Source organism: Perognathus longimembris, chromosome 16 (genome assembly GCF_023159225.1).
Source record: "Perognathus longimembris pacificus isolate PPM17 chromosome 16, ASM2315922v1, whole genome shotgun sequence".
Lineage (NCBI taxonomy): Eukaryota > Metazoa > Chordata > Mammalia > Rodentia > Heteromyidae > Perognathus > Perognathus longimembris.
Window position 1 is genome coordinate 58,570,596 of NC_063176.1, and position 16,302 is coordinate 58,586,897.

The 16,302-nt window shown below is 58.7% G+C and overlaps 1 protein-coding gene across 2 annotated transcripts; it reads left to right on the plus strand.

The window, feature by feature from the left end:
- The first annotated feature begins 912 nt into the window (after positions 1 to 912).
- Dgkq (diacylglycerol kinase theta) lies at positions 913 to 15,592 on the plus strand. 2 transcript variants are annotated; one of them, XM_048364077.1, is made up of 23 exons: positions 913 to 1,254; positions 2,783 to 2,862; positions 5,531 to 5,630; positions 6,064 to 6,149; positions 6,227 to 6,352; positions 6,625 to 6,778; positions 6,854 to 6,928; positions 7,009 to 7,109; positions 7,240 to 7,472; positions 7,549 to 7,639; positions 7,769 to 7,823; positions 8,065 to 8,126; positions 8,468 to 8,618; positions 8,951 to 8,989; positions 9,534 to 9,649; positions 12,973 to 13,124; positions 13,360 to 13,508; positions 13,631 to 13,809; positions 14,130 to 14,230; positions 14,303 to 14,449; positions 14,540 to 14,651; positions 14,727 to 14,879; positions 15,183 to 15,592. In XM_048364077.1, the coding sequence occupies exons 1-23, from the start codon at positions 1,008 to 1,010 to the stop codon at positions 15,282 to 15,284; spliced, it is 2,811 nt and encodes a 936-aa protein (XP_048220034.1). In that variant the 5' UTR covers positions 913 to 1,007; the 3' UTR covers positions 15,285 to 15,592. The 2 variants fall into 2 exon arrangements, with proteins under 2 accessions (XP_048220034.1, XP_048220035.1); XM_048364078.1 differs by lacking the exons at positions 913 to 1,254; positions 2,783 to 2,862 and having other exon boundaries at positions 5,561 to 5,630; positions 6,110 to 6,149.
- Positions 15,593 to 16,302: the final 710 nt, after the last annotated feature.

Sequence of the window (16,302 nt, forward strand, 5' to 3'; positions counted from 1 at the left end):
ATCTTCGCGGCGCCCCTTCCGGGTTTCCTCTTCCCGCGGACCACTCCACTGCACTGTCTCTATCATTGGGAGCTGGTGGCCAGGAGCCCCTTAACCCTCGAGGCCCATGAGACCTCCCAAGCTCTACCACAGGGGCAGGCCGAAGGGAGCAGGGGCCCCAGAGTACTACTGGCCATGAGTGACCCTGTGGACATGGCCCCAAGGTTACCAGGCCCTAGACAAGTCCCAAGGGTCGGGGCTGCCCCTCTGCTGGGGTCCCCCCTTCCTGCCCCCCAGGTCGGAGGCAGGCCTACGCGTGCAGTGGGGAAGGGAGGGCCATGGTCACTACACAGGGATCTCCTCTGTCCCCTCACCTCCACGCACTCACTTCTGGAGTGACACCAGGAGCGTCGGGGCAGAGCTGAGCCAGTGCCTACGCTGCCTCAGCACCCAGGGCCTCCAGACTGGGAGACTGGGCGCGGCCTCCACCCCTCTCCCGCCTTCTTCCTGGACCCGGGGCTGAGCTGAGCAGTCCCGCTTCCCCAGGTGATCCGCGCTCTGCGTGGGGGCTGTAGGTCCGCGCACCGTGGGCTTTGTGACCGAAGTGCAAGGACCGCGTGTCGGCGCCGAGCCAAGCATGATCCCGGCCCGGCTGGCGGCCAGGCCGATCCCAGGGACCGAGGCGCTCCCGGAACCAGCCCCGCCGCCGGCCTCGGACCCCGGCGCGCGAGGCCCCGCCCCACCGCGAGGCCCCGCCCCACCGCGAGGGCGCGCCCTGTCTAGGCCCCGCCCCCGTGGCCACGCCTCCGGAGGCTCCCGCCCCGCCCCTCACGGTCGGTGTACCGTCGAGAGACCCCGCCCCTCTGCCCGGAGACCCCGCCCACTGCCTCGCTTAACTTTGGCCCTGCCCGCTTGAGTCTGCGCAGTGGGCGGCGCAGTCGGAAGCCGGGCGCGGGGGCTGCCGCGGGCCTGTAGTCCGGTGCCGTCCCGGCCTGCGCCCGCCTGGCGGCCGGGCTCCTGGGCTGGGGATGGCGGCGGCGGCCGAACCCGCGGCCCGCGCCCGGCCGGGCGGCGGCTCCCCGCGCCCCGGCAGCCCCGCTGGCAGTCCGGTGCTGGGCGCTGGGGACGGTGCACGCCCGGGGTCGGAGCGGGCGGGCAGAGCCCCGGGCTCCGCCGCGCCGGGCCACAGCTTCCGCAAGGTGACGCTCACCAAGCCCACCTTCTGCCACCTCTGCTCCGACTTCATCTGGGGGCTGGCCGGCTTTCTGTGCGACGGTGAGCGCCTGCCCCGCGGCCCGGCCGCGCCCGCGCCCGCGCCCTCGGTGGGACGGGGCTCCGACCTTTGAGCCCGGCCGCTCCTGGCAGCGGCCTTGGGCAGCCCTTGCCCACGGGCAGCCTTCTCTCCAGAGGGGCGCAGGCTCCGCCGGGGGGGGGGTGGCCCCGCAGCCCGCCCCTTGTGCGTGACGTCCGGGCCCTCGGCCGGCGGGGGGGGGGGGCGGCAGTGCCGCCTGGGCGCAGCGCGGCGGGAGTGCGGGCGGCGGGGCAGCCCCAGGGCCTGGGGGTAGAGCCAGCTGGCCCCGAGGCCCCGAGGACTTCCTCTGGGTCCCCGACTGTGTCTGGACAGCAAGAATGGCCAAGCAGGGGTGCAGGTCATTTTCTACCTGAGTTCTGTGTGGCTGCGCAGAGGGATTTCGTGCCGGCTCTGCCCAGGCTCACTGCACGGGAGCCAGGCTGGCCCTCCGCCCAGCCGTGGCATGCCCCAACATGGATCCCACCCAGCTGTCAAGCCGGCCAGGCCGGAGATGGTCCTCTTCTGTTCCTTCCTGGGCAAGCAGGCTGTGTGGAACACAGGGAGTTTTGACAGCTACTGTGTCCTGGCCAGGGGCTGGAGGTAGGACTAGCTGAGGGTTTTGCCTTGCTGAGTGCCCTGGAGCAGGCACATTCAGGCTTGGAACCCTCCTGGTGGGGATGCTTTCTGCTAGCAGAAAGGGTGTGGTTGTCTTGGGCCCTCAGCTGGCCAGTGGCAGAGGAGTGGGTCACCCTGGTTTTGCTGTCTGATCAAAAACATTGCACTGCCCTGTGTGTCCCCAGAAGTCAGGGTATTCCACTCAGGCAGATACATATACAGGCCGAGCCAGCTCTAAGTCTGAGGTTAGATGTTGGGAATCTCATGCACAGATGAGAGGTGGAAAAGAGGGCTATGGGTAGAAGATCAGATCCTTGAATTCATTGCACAGCTGAAAGGCAAGCAGAGATCCAGGTCTTAGTCTGATCAATATGGAGATAAAACCTGGTGACTATAGGCCTGAGGGTAGACCCAGGATCCCTATAGAAGGGAGGGATATGAAGTCTAAGGCTAGACTCCAAGTCCCTGTCACAAATGTGACCCCATGGGGTTGTAGGTCTGCAGGGTCTGGAACCCTCAAAGCCCAGAGGTGAGACAGCTCAGTGAGGAACTGGCCTAGTACTCAGGTAAGGATGCAGAGCCCTTTCTGGGCAGAGTCCGTGGAAAGCAAGCTGGGATGTGGGCAAATAGGGCCCAACAAGGGTGTGGGAAGAAGAGGCTTGTCTCTTGCCAGAGCACTCAAGGTGTGAGGTGTGTGGGGTGATCAAGCACTACCATGCCTTCCAGGCTGGACTGAGCAGGGTGCCAGGGGAAGATGCCTATTGAATGTGCAACCTTCGTCCTCATCTTCTTGGTTCCCAGCCCCACTGTTGCTCTTGGTCCTGCTGGCCAAGTCTGAGCGCTGACTACTTTTCCTTCTGGGCCATATAGAGATTTACATGGCTCTCTTCCCTACAGTCTGCAACTTTATGTCCCATGAGAAGTGCCTGAAGCAGGTGAAGACCCCATGTGCTAGCGCTGCTCCCAGCCTGGTGCGGGTGAGTGTGGGGGGGGGGCAGTGCATGTGGTTCTTATGGGAACAAAGATGGACCCTTGCATGTCCTTTGTATTGTCAGGGTAGAGTCTCGCTCAGCAACCAAAAAAGAGCTGTGGGGGCGCTGAGCACCCTGAGTACATCTTCGGGGAACAGTGCTGAGAAAAGCCAGCACCAAAGGCACTTAGTGTACGGTCCTGTTCATAGAAGTCAGAGGGCACATTTTAGTGGTTTCAGGGGTGAGGAAGTAGATGTGGCTGTTAAGGTTTGCAGGAGTGGTTACTCTGCTAGCACTGTGAGTGTTCTGGCTATGATACTGACTGGTTTTGCAAGATGTCACCATTGGGGGAAACTGGGCAGAGCACAAGATCTCATAGATGAAAACGAACCTATAGAGATCTTAATGTATGAGGCTAAAATAAAATGCAGAAGCTACACAGCCTTGAAGCAAAAGGATGGGGTTTTGGCCATCAAGTTTCTCTATAGGCTCTGGACAGGAAGCCAGGTACCTGTCAGGGAGCAGGGACTTCCCTTCTCTGGGTGATAGCAGCAGTGTTCAGGGAGAACCGATGGTTCTTCAGTCCTCAGCCTAATCCTCTGGACCACAGGCTTCACCCCCCCACACACACACCTTTGCCTGCCTCCTGTCTTCTATGCACTGGTGAGTGAGCGAGACTCACCTTGCTGGTGCAGGAATAGGTTGAGCTCAGTGGGGAGGGACTGGCCATGGGAGGTGCACTTGTATATGAAGGAGAGGGCAATGAGGCCAACTTCTGAACCTACTGTTGAACTGGGTCTGGCTTCACTGTGTACTCTGCAGTGTTAAACACCATGTAGGGACCCCGATTATCAAGTGTGAGAGCGGAAGGATCCAAGGATGCTAGCTCTTGATGATGGCTGGCTGTCTTAAGATGCCATACTGACCAGGGAAGTCACTCCTGTGACATCTTGAGGCTACAGTTTTCTAAAGTTGGCCTTGATTCATTCATTCATTCTTTATTTTCTTTTTTTTATTTTTTGCCAGTCCTGGGCCTTGGACTCAGGGCCTGAGCACTGTCCCTGGCTTCTTTTTGCTCAAGGCTAGCACTCTGCCACTTGAGCCACAGCGCCACTTCTGCCTTTTTCTATGTATGTGGTTCTGGGGAATCGAACCCAGGGCTTCATGTATACGAGGCAAACACTCTTGCCATTAGGCCATATTCCCAGCCCTCTTTTTTTCTCTCTCTTCTTTCTTGCTTTCTTCTCCCTCCCCTCATTCCCTCTCTCCCACCCTCCCTCCCCTCTTTCTTTCTTTGGTAAATTAGGGAAAGAGCAAGTATTATTTCAGATATATTAATGATACTTTAAAAGATATAGACTTTTTTTATACCAGTCCTGGGGCTTGAACTCAGGGCCTGGGCACTGTCCTTGAGCTTCTTTTTTTTTTTTTTTTTGCCAGTCCTGGGCTTGGACTCAAGGCCTGAGCACTGTCCCTGGCTTCTTCTTGCTCAAGGCTAGCACTCTGCCACTTGAGCCACAGCGCCACTTCTGGCCATTTTCTGTATATGTGGTGCTGGGGAATTGAACCCAGGGCCTCATGTATACGAGGCAAGCACTCTTGCCACTAGGCCATATCCCCAGCCCCTGTCCTTGAGCTTCTTTTGCTCAAGGGACTTCTTTTGCTCACTCTATCACTTGAGCTATAACACCACTTCCAGCTTTTTCTGTTTATGTGGTCCTGAGGAATCAAACCTAGAGCTTCAAGCATGCCAGGCAAAGCATTCTACCACTAAGCTACGTTCCAAGCCCAGGAAGTTATAGATTTTTTTCAAAATAAAAATCACTTATCTGGGTGCTGGTGGCTCACACCTGTAATCCTAGCTTCTCAGGCGGTTGAAATCTGAGGCTCATGGTTCAAAGCCAAGTTCAAAGTTCAATTCAGGAAAGTCCCTGAGACTCTTATCTCCAATAAACTACTCCAAAGCCAGAACTAGTGGTGTGGCCAAATGCTAGAGCACTAATTTTGAGCACAAAGAGTCTCAGAGACAGTGCCTGGGCCCTGAGTTCAAATAATAATAATAATAACTAAAATAAAAATCACCCATCATTTTGCCATTTTGGCCTGCCTCTCATTGGCTTTCTAGTGTGTGGTCTTTTTGTTCTCACTGAGCACATTTTAACTTCAGTATTGGGACTGAGACAAGGGTCATGGTGAAGACCTGGTTCTTTTCCCATCTGTCCTCAGGGAAAGTCATCTCGTGCCATCTCATGCTCACAAACCTTGTGGCCCAATTGCCATCCAGAGAATGGCCCGAGGGGTTATGAGAAGCCCCTGGATCTGAGGAGACAGGTGCCTGGAGTTGGCCTCCTTGCTGGCCTGTGGAGGGAAGCAGCAGTGGCAGGTGGACCTTTTCTACCTGTGCTTGGGTACTGTGGGTGAGAAGTTACTGGGCCCTTTGTCCTGCCCATGATTACCCAGACTTACCCCTAGGCCAAGCCACTTGAGTAGCAGTCTCAGCCGCAGAGTCACGGGGATGAAGAGGAAGAAGGGCTGGATGACCCTTCTGCCCAGGCAGTCCTTGCCGGGCAACACGGGTTGGTCCTCTAAGAGTGTAGCAGCTCAGTGTATGCAGGGCAGCATGGATGAAGACTCAGGCCCAGGACTGATGCTTGCTCTCGCTCTCTCTCTGCAGGTCCCTGTAGCCCATTGCTTTGGATCTCGTGGCCTCTATAAGCGCAAGTTCTGTGGGGTCTGCCGCAAGGGCTTGGAGGCACCTGCACTCCGTTGTGAAGGTATCTCTGTGGCCCTTTGGGTCTGAGCCCCTCACCCAGGAGTCTGACCATTGTTGGTGGCTCAGACTTCCCTTGCCCACAGTTTGTGAGAGGCATGTGTGGGATGTGCAGAACTCCAGGGGGTTTGGGTCAGAGGGTGCAGCGGGGTGGGAGCTCTTGGGCCTGGGTTGGAGGGCGCAGCGGGGTGGGAGCTCTTGGGCCTGGGTTGGAGGGCGCAGCGGGGTGGGAGCTCTTGGGCCTGGGTTGGAGGGTGCAGCGGGGTGGGAGCTCTTGGGCCTGGGTTGGAGGGCGCAGCGGGGTGGGAGCTGTTAGACCAAAGAAAATGGGATTCTGGGTGCAGGGGTCAGGACTTATCCCGTGCCAGTAGAGAGGTTGGGAAAGAGGTTGGATTCAGGGGCGCAGAAAGAGGTCCCTAACCCTGCACCCCCCCCAGTGTGTGAGCTGCACGTTCACCCCGACTGTGTGCCCTTCGCCTGTAGTGACTGCCGCCAGTGCCATCAGGATGGGCACCAGGATCATGTGAGTGCTGAGGGGCCTGGAAGTGGCCAGGGGTGCAGGAGGGGGGCAGGATACACCACTGGCTGCCCCTTTCTTAGGACATGTACCTGCACCACTGGCGGGAGGGGAATCTGCCTTCTGGAGCGCGCTGTGAGGTCTGCAAGAAGTCCTGTAGCTCCTCAGACGTGCTGGCTGGCATGCGCTGCCAGTGGTGCGGTGTCCAGGTAGGACTTGGGGGGGACGGGCGCAGTGGACCCTTGTGGTAGGTCAGGAGAGGTTGAGATTACAGGCGGGGTGAGGTAAGGTTCAGGAATGGAGTGTGCGTGTGGGTGCCTTTCCTGATTGGGGGGTTCTTGTCTGCATTCTGTTCCTATACACACTTGCAGTGGCCATTCACCATGGTGTGGAGGAGGGGGAGCAGCAGGCTCACGCCCCTTGTGTCCTAGGCCCGCTCCGTGTGAGGGGGAGCAGCAGGCTCACGCCCATGTCCTCCTAGGCCCACTCGGTGTGCTGTGCTGTGCTGGCCCCTGAGTGCTCATTTGGGCGCCTGCGCTCAATGGTCCTGCCCCCGGCATGCGTACGCCTGCTGTCCCGAAATTTCAGCAAGATGCACTGTTTCCGCATCCCCGAGACAGCTGCCCTGGACCTGGGTAAGGCAGGGGCAGTCCTTGGGTGTGCCCTATACCTGGCCAGGGACTGGGTGTGAGGCTCTCATTCACCTACAGGCAATGGGGAGGACAATGCAGATGGAAGTGTGGCCACTGGACCCAGCAGAGAGGCGCTGGCAGCTCCGGACTCCAGTAAGTGCTCTTCCTAACTGCCCCCCTTCTCTGCCTGGTCACTGCGCCTCTGGATTCTCAGCTGCTTCCCTCTGGCCCAGGCAAGCTGACCCTGAAGGTCTTTGATGGCAATGATTCCATGAGGAGAAATCAGTTCCGCCTGGTCACTGTTCCCCGCCTGGCCAAGAGCCAGGAGGTGCTGGTAAGAGGGAGCCCATGGCAGGGGCTGAGGTATCTAGGAGGCCTGGGGCTGGCCACACCTGCCCCTCCACCTAGCCTCGCATGCCTGACACCTGCCCGCCCACCTTCTCGAACCTGAACCCACCCTGCAGGAGGTGGCACTGCGGGCCTACTATGTCAGCGAGGACCCACGGGACTTTGAGCTACAGGCACTGCCTCTGCCCTCACTGGCTAGCGATGACCCAGGGAAGACTGGAAGTGGCGGGACTGCTGAGGAGGAGGGCAGTAGAGGCCCTGGGCCCCGAGAGCCCATGCCCGAGGCTTGGGTCATCCGGGCTCTGCCTCGTGCTCAGGAGGTCCTGAAGATCTACCCTGGCTGGCTCAAGTGAGACTCAAGGTGCAGGGTCTGCTGGGTAGGGGGAGGAGCAGGGGAGCCAGAGCTCTGAGCCTGTCCCCCACAGGGTGGGTGTGGCCTACGTGTCCATCCGTGTGACCCCACAAAGCACAGCACGGGCCGTGGTGCTGGAGGTCCTACCACTGTTTGGACGCCAGGTGTGTATGCTGGGTGTGCTTGGTGCCACCTGATGTGGGGGTTACCCTCAGGGGCTAGGCTACTGTCTGTGGGTGTCCTGGGGAGGTTAGGGAAGGCCCCAGGCCTGATGCCCTGCCCCTGTCCTGCAGACTGAGGATCCAGAGGGCTTCCAGCTGGTTGAGGTGTTCATGGGCAGCAGGCAAGGTAAGTGAATAGCCTGGGAAGTGTCCTGGGGCTGCTGCACACAGCTGGGACTTGGGCCTGCTGCCTCGGGAGCAGGTAATGCCCTCTGAGGTGTTAGCACGGGTTAAGAGCCAGCATCGTCCTTCCAGCCGGTCTCAACTTTTCCTGCCCATATCCCTGTCTGCCTCGGGGTCTCAGGGCAGCAGTTTTCAGGGGTGGGGAAGAGCCCAGTGCTGATAGGCTGTGCCCTTCAACCCTGTAGTCCAGCGGACGGTGCTGGCGGATGAGGAGCTCCTGCTAGACTGGCTTCAGGACATCCGACAGGTCAGTGGGCACAGACAAGAGCCCTTAGACACAGCCTCTGCTCCACAGAGGAGTTTCTTTCCCAATACCACATCCTCCCCTGCGGGCAGCTGGTAATTCTGGACAGCAGAGTCCCCCATAATATGTCATTTGTCCCTTGCAGGGAGTCCTTAAGCCTCAGACTGCTTCCATTCCCAGAGGAGGTGGGCAGGGCTTATGTGCAGGGAGGAAGCCTCTGGTATCCCCTCCTGGTTCTGACTTGGTTCAGCCCTGGAGCCATCCAGTACCCCTGGGGTGGGGGAGGAGGCTGGGGAATGGGTACTGCTAGTGCTCCCCAGCACTGTGCACCCTCTCTCCTCCAGACCTCTGTACGCCAGGTGAGCCAGACGCGCTTCTACGTGGCTGAGAGCAGGGCAGTAGCCCCGCACGTCTCCCTGCTTGTGAGTGGCCTGCCGCTGGGCCTTTCCCCCCAGGAGTACAGCAGCCTGCTGCATGAGGCCATGGCCACCAAAGGTGTGACCCTGGACTGGCCGGAGATGTTGGCTAGGGGGTGGGTCCTAACAGCAGCTGTGGGGGCTGTGGTGCTAAGCCTGGGTCTTTCCTGCTTCCCCAAGTACTGTCTGAACCTTATGGGCCCACCTTCTGTTGTTGCTCCCCATCTCTGTACCCCATCTCTGCCTCTCTCTCTGGGGGAGTGGGGAAGTCCTTGTGCCTTCAAGGACTTCTGGGGCTGCCTAGGATAGGTTGTAGATGAGGTGCTCTTAAGAGAGAGGTCTAGTCCCAGAATGGGAGGTAGGGCCTGGGCCTCAGTGCTAGGTCCCTCTGACTGAAACCTATTTGTGCAGCTGCTGTGGTGTCCATGAGCCATGTCTACTCCTCGCAAGGTGAGTTGCTGCCTGCCCTGAAGAACGTGCCTTGTTTCGGGAAATAACCCTGGTTTTGTTTCTTGGTCCACGTCTGATGCTTCTGCTGAGGCTTAGCAATTTTTTTCCATACTCCATTTTTTCTGTGGGAAGGTTCTAGAGGCGCCAGCATCCTCCCCTACAGTGTCCTAGAACCCACAGGACCCTGCAGAGCTCATGGCTTGGGTTGCAAGTGTGAAGATGGTGGTCAAGGGGATAGCCATGCTGTCTGTGTCTGAGTGGGCCTTCCGTAGAAGACCTCTGAGAGGAACACCACAAAGGTGTGAATGCCACCTTTGTTGGGCTGACCTGAGTTAAGACTGGTACTGGTAACCTAGGCCCTATCCCAGGAGCCTTGTGGGTAGGTCACACAGAACAGGCTCTGCCCTGGAATGGGCAGCAGGCATGCTGAAGTGCACAGGATGGGCCTCACCACGGGTGCACAAATAGGACAGGTCCCGCCCTGGATGTTGTTTGGATGGGGCACTGGACAGCTTTGTCCTGAGCTGCAGCCCACCTGTTGCAGGTGCGGTGGTGCTGGATGTCACCTGCTTTGCAGAGGCTGAGCGACTGTACATGCTGGCCAGGGACACAACCCTGCATGGCCGGCCGCTAACTGCACTGGTGCTTCCAGATGTGCTGGTAAGTGGCAGCTCCCAAGCTGTCCTCACAGTGCTGTAGGAGCTGGCACGGCCCTTTTCCTCCCTCATCTTCCTTGACTTCTAGGGCTTGTGGGTACTGCCTTGGTCCTGCCTTAAGTCTGCCCAGGAAGGTCAGGCCTGGAGGGTTTGTACCAGGAGGGCCCAGGCAGAGGTCAGTGCATATTTGAGGCCAGTGGCTAAGGTCTGCTGCTTGGAGCCAGGGCTGGCTGTCCACTCTGGACCACAAGGCCTCTATCCTGTGGGAAGGACCACAGGATACAGCTCTGGGCCATACAGCATACATTGCATCCCCAGTGTCCACTGCACTGAGGGTAAGAGTGGATTGTGGGCATGTACCAACATCTTGTCAGATTTGATCCTGCGTATGATCCCCGCTCCACCCCTCCCTGGCAGCCGGGGATCTTAGGGCCACCTCTGGCCAGTAGATGGAATTCCCTGACTTCTGGTGCTGCCCTTATGAGCCAGACATACAGGAAGAGAGGCACCCAGTAGGTGTGCTGTGGGCATGCTATGGTACACAGGCACCCAGTAGGTGTGCTGTGAGCGTGCTATGGTGCACAGGGAGGCACCCAGTAGACGTGCTGTGGGCGTGCTATGGTGCACAGGGAGGCACCCAGTAGACGTGCTGTGGGCGTGCTATGGTGCACAGGGAGGCACCCAGTAGGTGTGCTGTGGGCGTGCTATGGTGCACAGGGAGGCACCCAGTAGGTGTGCTGTGGGCGTGCTATGGTGCACAGGGAGGCACCCAGTAGGTGTGCTGTGGGCGTGCTATGGTACACAGGCACCCAGTAGGTGTGCTGTGGGCGTGCTATGGTACACAGGCACCCAGTAGGTGTGCTGTGGGCGTGCTATGGTGCACAGGGAGGCACCCAGTAGGTGTGCTGTGGGCGTGCTATGGTGCACAGGGAGGCACCCAGTAGGCGTGCTGTGGGCGTGCTATGGTACACAGGCACCCAGTAGGTGTGCTGTGGGCGTGCTATGGTGCACAGGGAGGCACCCAGTAGGTGTGCTGTGGGTGTGCTATGGTGCACAGGGAGGCACCCAGTAGGTGTGCTGTGGGCGTGCTATGGTGCACAGGCACCCAGTAGGTGTGCTGTGGGCGTGCTATGGTGCACAGGGAGGCACCCAGTAGGTGTGCTGTGGGCATGATACACAGGCACCCAGTAGGTGTGCTGTGGGCGTGCTATGGTGCACAGGGAGGCACCCAGTAGGCGTGCTGTGGGCGTGCTATGGTACACAGGCACCCAGTAGGTGTGCTGTGGGCATGCTATGGTACACAGGCACCCAGTAGGTGTGCTGTGGGCGTGCTATGGTACACAGGGAGGCACCCAGTAGGTGTGCTGTGGGCGTGCTATGGTACACAGGCACCCAGTAGGTGTGCTGTGGGCGTGCTATGGTGCACAGGGAGGCACCCAGTAGGTGTGCTGTGGGCGTGCTATGGTGCACAGGGAGGCACCCAGTAGGTGTGCTGTGGGCGTGCTATGGTGCACAGGGAGGCACCCAGTAGGTGTGCTGTGGGCGTGCTATGGTACACAGGCACCCAGTAGGTGTGCTGTGGGCGTGCTATGGTACACAGGCACCCAGTAGGTGTGCTGTGGGCATGCTATGGTGCACAGGGAGGCACCCAGTAGGTGTGCTGTGGGCATGATACACAGGCACCCAGTAGGTGTGCTGTGGGCGTGCTATGGTGCACAGGGAGGCACCCAGTAGGTGTGCTGTGGGCGTGCTATGGTGCACAGGGAGGCACCCAGTAGGCGTGCTGTGGGCGTGCTATGGTACACAGGCACCCAGTAGGTGTGCTGTGGGCGTGCTATGGTACACAGGGAGGCACCCAGTAGGTGTGCTGTGGGCGTGCTATGGTACACAGGCACCCAGTAGGTGTGCTGTGGGCGTGCTATGGTGCACAGGGAGGCACCCAGTAGGCGTGCTGTGGGCGTGCTATGGTACACAGGCACCCAGTAGGCGTGCTGTGGGCATGCTATGGTGCACAGGGAGGCACCCAGTAGGTGTGCTGTGGGCATGCTATGGTGCACAGGGAGGCACCCAGTAGGTGTGCTGTGGGCATGGTACACAGGCACCCAGTAGGCGTGCTGTGGGGATGGTACACAGGCACCCAGTAGGTGTGCTGTGGGCATGGTACACAGGCACCCAGTAGGCGTGCTGTGGGGATGGTACACAGGCACCCAGTAGGTGTGCTGTGGGCATGGTACACAGGCACCCAGTAGGCGTGCTGTGGGGATGGTACACAGGCACCCAGTAGGTGTGCTATGGTTGTGCCATGGGTACACAGGGAGGCACCCAGCTGGCGTGCTGTGGTACACACAGTCAATGGAGAGGACAGAAGGGGGCTATCCCTGTCTTGCCTTGCATACTCACAGAGTCTCTGGTTCTCCCCCTGGGTCTATGATGTCTTTGGTTACTTAAACCCAGAACCTGGTCCCAGCCCAAGCCCAGAAGCAGCAAATCACAGTAGAATGAGTTTAGGGGTATATGGCTAGGATAAGCAATCCTCTTGGCTTTTTCTGTTCTGTATCTACCTAGTTAGGGCAGTGGCTCTCCCCAGCCTGTAGGATCCCTACAGATCAAGACTTCCTGGTCACCTGGTCCTGCTCACTCTGTAGCTGGGCATGGGGCTGATTTCTCCTTCCCTTTCCTGTCAGCTGCCTGCCCTCGAGTGAGTGGGTAAGTGGAGAGTGCAGGTGGCTGTGTTCCCCAATGGGTCATGCAGCCCCAAGTGTGTCCCTGCCACCACCCACCCTGTGTCTGCACTAGGCTTGTCTCTTATCACCCTACACTGCTGAGGGACTCCAGCTGGCCCACTGTCTGAACTCCCAGTCGAGGGGAAGCATGGCTGCTCTGAACAAAAGCACTTCTGGCTGACGTGTGATAGATGAGGCCCCGGGTGCCACTGACCTTCACAGAGGAAAGGCAGTTCTCCGAGAGCTAGCTGTCAGTGCTGGGCGGGGACCTGTAGGCTTCCAACTTGGTCCTACATGTGGTAGCCAGGCCAGGTGGGTATGGCTCCTTGATGCACGTCATGACAGGTGTGGCCTCATCCTTTGTGGTTGGAGCCCCAGGCAGACAGACAACCTATGTCCATTGGCTAGCAGCTTGTGAGTAACCCCTTCCACTGAAGGGGATTCTGTGAGGGCAGTTTTGGGGTACCTCTTTGTGAGGGCATAGCCCTGCTTTCCTCATTTGGGGCTGGCCCTGGCCTGGCACACTCTGATCTGGGTCTGAACACTGCTCAGCTGCCCCAGGGGACCACCCTGGCTACACCCTAACCTGCTCCCTACCTTTTAGCACACAAAGCTGCCCCCAGACTGCTGCCCTGTTCTCGTGTTTGTGAACCCCAAGAGTGGGGGCCTCAAGGGCCGAGACTTGCTCTGTAGTTTCCGGAAGCTGCTGAACCCACATCAGGTCTTTGAGCTGACCAATGGAGGGCCTCTTCCTGGGTGAGTCTGAGGTCTACCCAGCAGGCGGGAGGGATAACCCAGACTCCTGTCTGTGGCAAGTAGGAACTCCCAACTAGATATTACTGGAAAGTTCTGCTGCTGGACAGTTCCTGGCAGGAAAGAGCTGTCCAGAGTGGGGATGTGTTAGTCTGGTTTTGCCCCGGGGGCTTGGGCAGCCACCTTCCCGCTGTGTTGCATCTCAGGCGATGGAGAACACTTCCTGTTTCCCATGCAGGTTTCACCTGTTCTCCCAGGTGCCTTGCTTCCGGGTGCTGGTGTGTGGCGGGGACGGCACTGTAGGCTGGGTGCTTGCCACCCTGGAGGAGACTCGGCACCGTTTGTCCTGCCCAGAGCCATCTGTGGCAATCCTGCCCCTGGGCACAGGTGGGCTCAGCTGTCAACTTAGAGGATGGAGTCTCAGACCTGATCCCTGCTAGGATTTGCTCCAGGCTTCAGGTGGGGTGTCTGTCCCATGGACGGGTCACACCGTCTTGCCTCTTTTCCAGGGAATGACCTTGGCCGGGTCCTCCGCTGGGGGGCAGGCTACAGTGGTGAGGATCCATTCTCTGTGCTGGTGTCTGTGGATGAGGCGGACTCTGTGCTCATGGACCGCTGGACCATCCTGCTAGATGCGCATGAGATTGGGAGTGCAGAGAACAAGGCAGTCGACTTAGAGCCTCCCAAGGTACCAGTGTGTCCCCTGCTGGGCTCTTGCATATAACCACCACATTTGCTCAAGTGCTGTCCCCCTCCCAGCCACACCTAGGGCTACTGGTCCCACTCCTGCTGCCGGGGCACAGAACAGTGGCTGTGCCTGGCTCCAGAGCCTGCCGTGGTGTGCAGCATGCTGCCTTCTTTTTGAGTTCCGACAGCTAAGCAGGGCAGTCCCTGCAAGGGGGATCTGGCCACAGCAGAGCAGGGTTGGAGATGAGGTGACTGGACACATCTTGAGGGCACTCAAGTGCCTGGGGCCTGGCCAGATCCTAGTGACATTCTTGTCTCCAGATTGTGCAGATGAGTAACTACTGTGGCATTGGCATCGATGCAGAGCTCAGCCTGGACTTCCACCAGGCACGGGAGGAAGAGCCCGGAAAATTCACAAGCAGGTACCACAACGTCAGGGTAGGGTATGCGGAACCTCTTGATGTCAGCAAGGCCGCAGTGCATCTCTTTGGCAGGTTCCACAACAAGGGTGTGTATGTGCGGGTTGGGCTGCAGAAGATCAGCCACTCCCGAAGCCTGCACAAAGAAATTCGGCTGCAGGTGGAGCAGCAGGAGGTGGAGCTGCCCAGCATTGAGGGCCTCATCTTCATCAATATCCCCAGGTATGCAGCTGAGCTATTGGGGCTGTGTGGCCCCAGGCCAGGTGCTGTGTCCAGCCTGTGTTAACATGTCTCTCCATCTTCTTGGGGCAGCTGGGGCTCTGGGGCTGACCTCTGGGGCTCCGACAGTGATTCAAGGTTTGAGAAGCCACGCATGGATGATGGGCTGTTGGAGGTAGTAGGTGTGACCGGAGTCATGCACATGGTGAGCACTGGTGGGTCTGCAGGTGCCCTTGTGGTACCCAGGGGCCTCACTAAACTCATCTTTCCCCCTGCCCAGGGCCAGGTGCAGGGTGGATTGCGCTCTGGAATCCGCATTGCCCAGGGCTCATACTTCCGGGTCACACTCCTCAAGGCCACCCCTGTGCAGGTGGATGGGGAGCCCTGGATTCAGGCCCCAGGGCACATGATCATCTCTGCAGCCGGTCCGAAGGTATGCAAATTTGGTTGAGAGCCAAGATGAGATGGGCCTGAGCCTTCCTGACTCCACGGTGTCATGGGCCCCCAGTCAGGCAGCCTTGGGTGGGTGTCACCATCCAATAGAAACTTACCCTCAGAGAGGAGGCTAAGGGCTGAGACCAGTGCCTTTGACTGCAGGCCATACTGGCCAGGCAGCTTTGCCAGGCCCTTGCCCTTTCGTAGAGTAGAGCCTAATGGACATTGGACATATCAAGTCCCAGAGTTGTGAACTGCTGTTACCCTGACCCTCTGACCTCCCACTTTTTGCTTGGGGCAGGTCCACATGCTTCGGAAGGCCAAGCAGAAGCCCAGGAAGGCTGGAGCCATCAGGGATGCTCGCATGGATGCCTTGCCTGCTCCCGAGGGTGATCCCAAGTAGGAGACATCAAGGGGGGGCGGGTCTATGTCTACTACATGTTCTGCACACTGGCTGACTGGCAGATGGAATTGGCTACAACCTTGATCACAGCATCTTCCCGGGCTCTGGGATGTTTCCAGCCCTCATCATCATTTGATGTCACATGGACAGTGCTGGCAAAGGTGCCCATTTCTCCCTTGGCTTAAGGAAGATAAGGCTGGGCCCCCCAGGATGGGCAGAGCTGGCCCCAAACCTGCACCAGTCATAAGTTCTGGGGGGGAGCAGGTATGGCCCGGGCACCTCTCCTTTGTACTGCCTCCATCTCAGAGCCCCCCCCCGCCCCCCCCGGAACCAGGAAGCATTGATTGGATGCGGGTCATCCAGCCTGTCCTTGAGTGTTCCTTCAGTCTCTGACCCACAAGATGCAGAAGGTTGCCAGTTTGCATCCTTCCTAGTAGGAAGTATGGCCAGCCCCTTGCAGGGCACAGCAACCTCATTTGCTAGCCTCATCACTACAGACGGACCCTTGGGACATGGGTGGCCATTACAAGGTCCAAGCAGTGCCAGGTGGGTCTGACTGCCCTTCCCTATACCTCTTTTATGGTGGTCCTGTGACAGCTGCACCTCAGGCCACGTGGGCTCCTGGACTGCCTACACAGCGGCTGGAGGAGGAGGAGCCGGGCCACGAGGAACCCCTCACTCCCCACGTGGAACACTCAGTACCTGAGGAAACTTAAGCTGGGATCTGTGGTGCTGGGTTGAAGTGTAGATAACACCTGCGTGTGGAGAGGCTTTCATAGCCTCAGACTCTACTATAGCACTTTATAGACATGCTGTTTGCTAGCCCCAAAGCTGTTGCCTGGTGGTGCAGTGCGCTACCCACCTCCCACACTCCACACCGCCGGCCAGGCCTTGCTGGGGGCATTGTCCTTACAGATGGTCCAGTTGGAGATGAATGTTTCTTCCATGTGCCCAAGATCTCACACCCTTCAGGAAGGACCCAAAATGGAGGGCCCTACGTGGGAAGTCTGAGACTCCA

Coding starts and splice junctions, on each gene's coding strand:
- Dgkq (XM_048364077.1), top strand. CDS start 1,008: ATGGCGGCGGCGGCCGAACCCGCGGCCCGCGCCCGGCCGGGCGGCGGC. Junction 6,353..6,624: donor GCCAGTGGTGCGGTGTCCAG/GTAGGACTTGGG, acceptor ATGTCCTCCTAG/GCCCACTCGGTGTGCTGTGC. Junction 14,231..14,302: donor CCCGGAAAATTCACAAGCAG/GTACCACAACGT, acceptor TCTCTTTGGCAG/GTTCCACAACAAGGGTGTGT.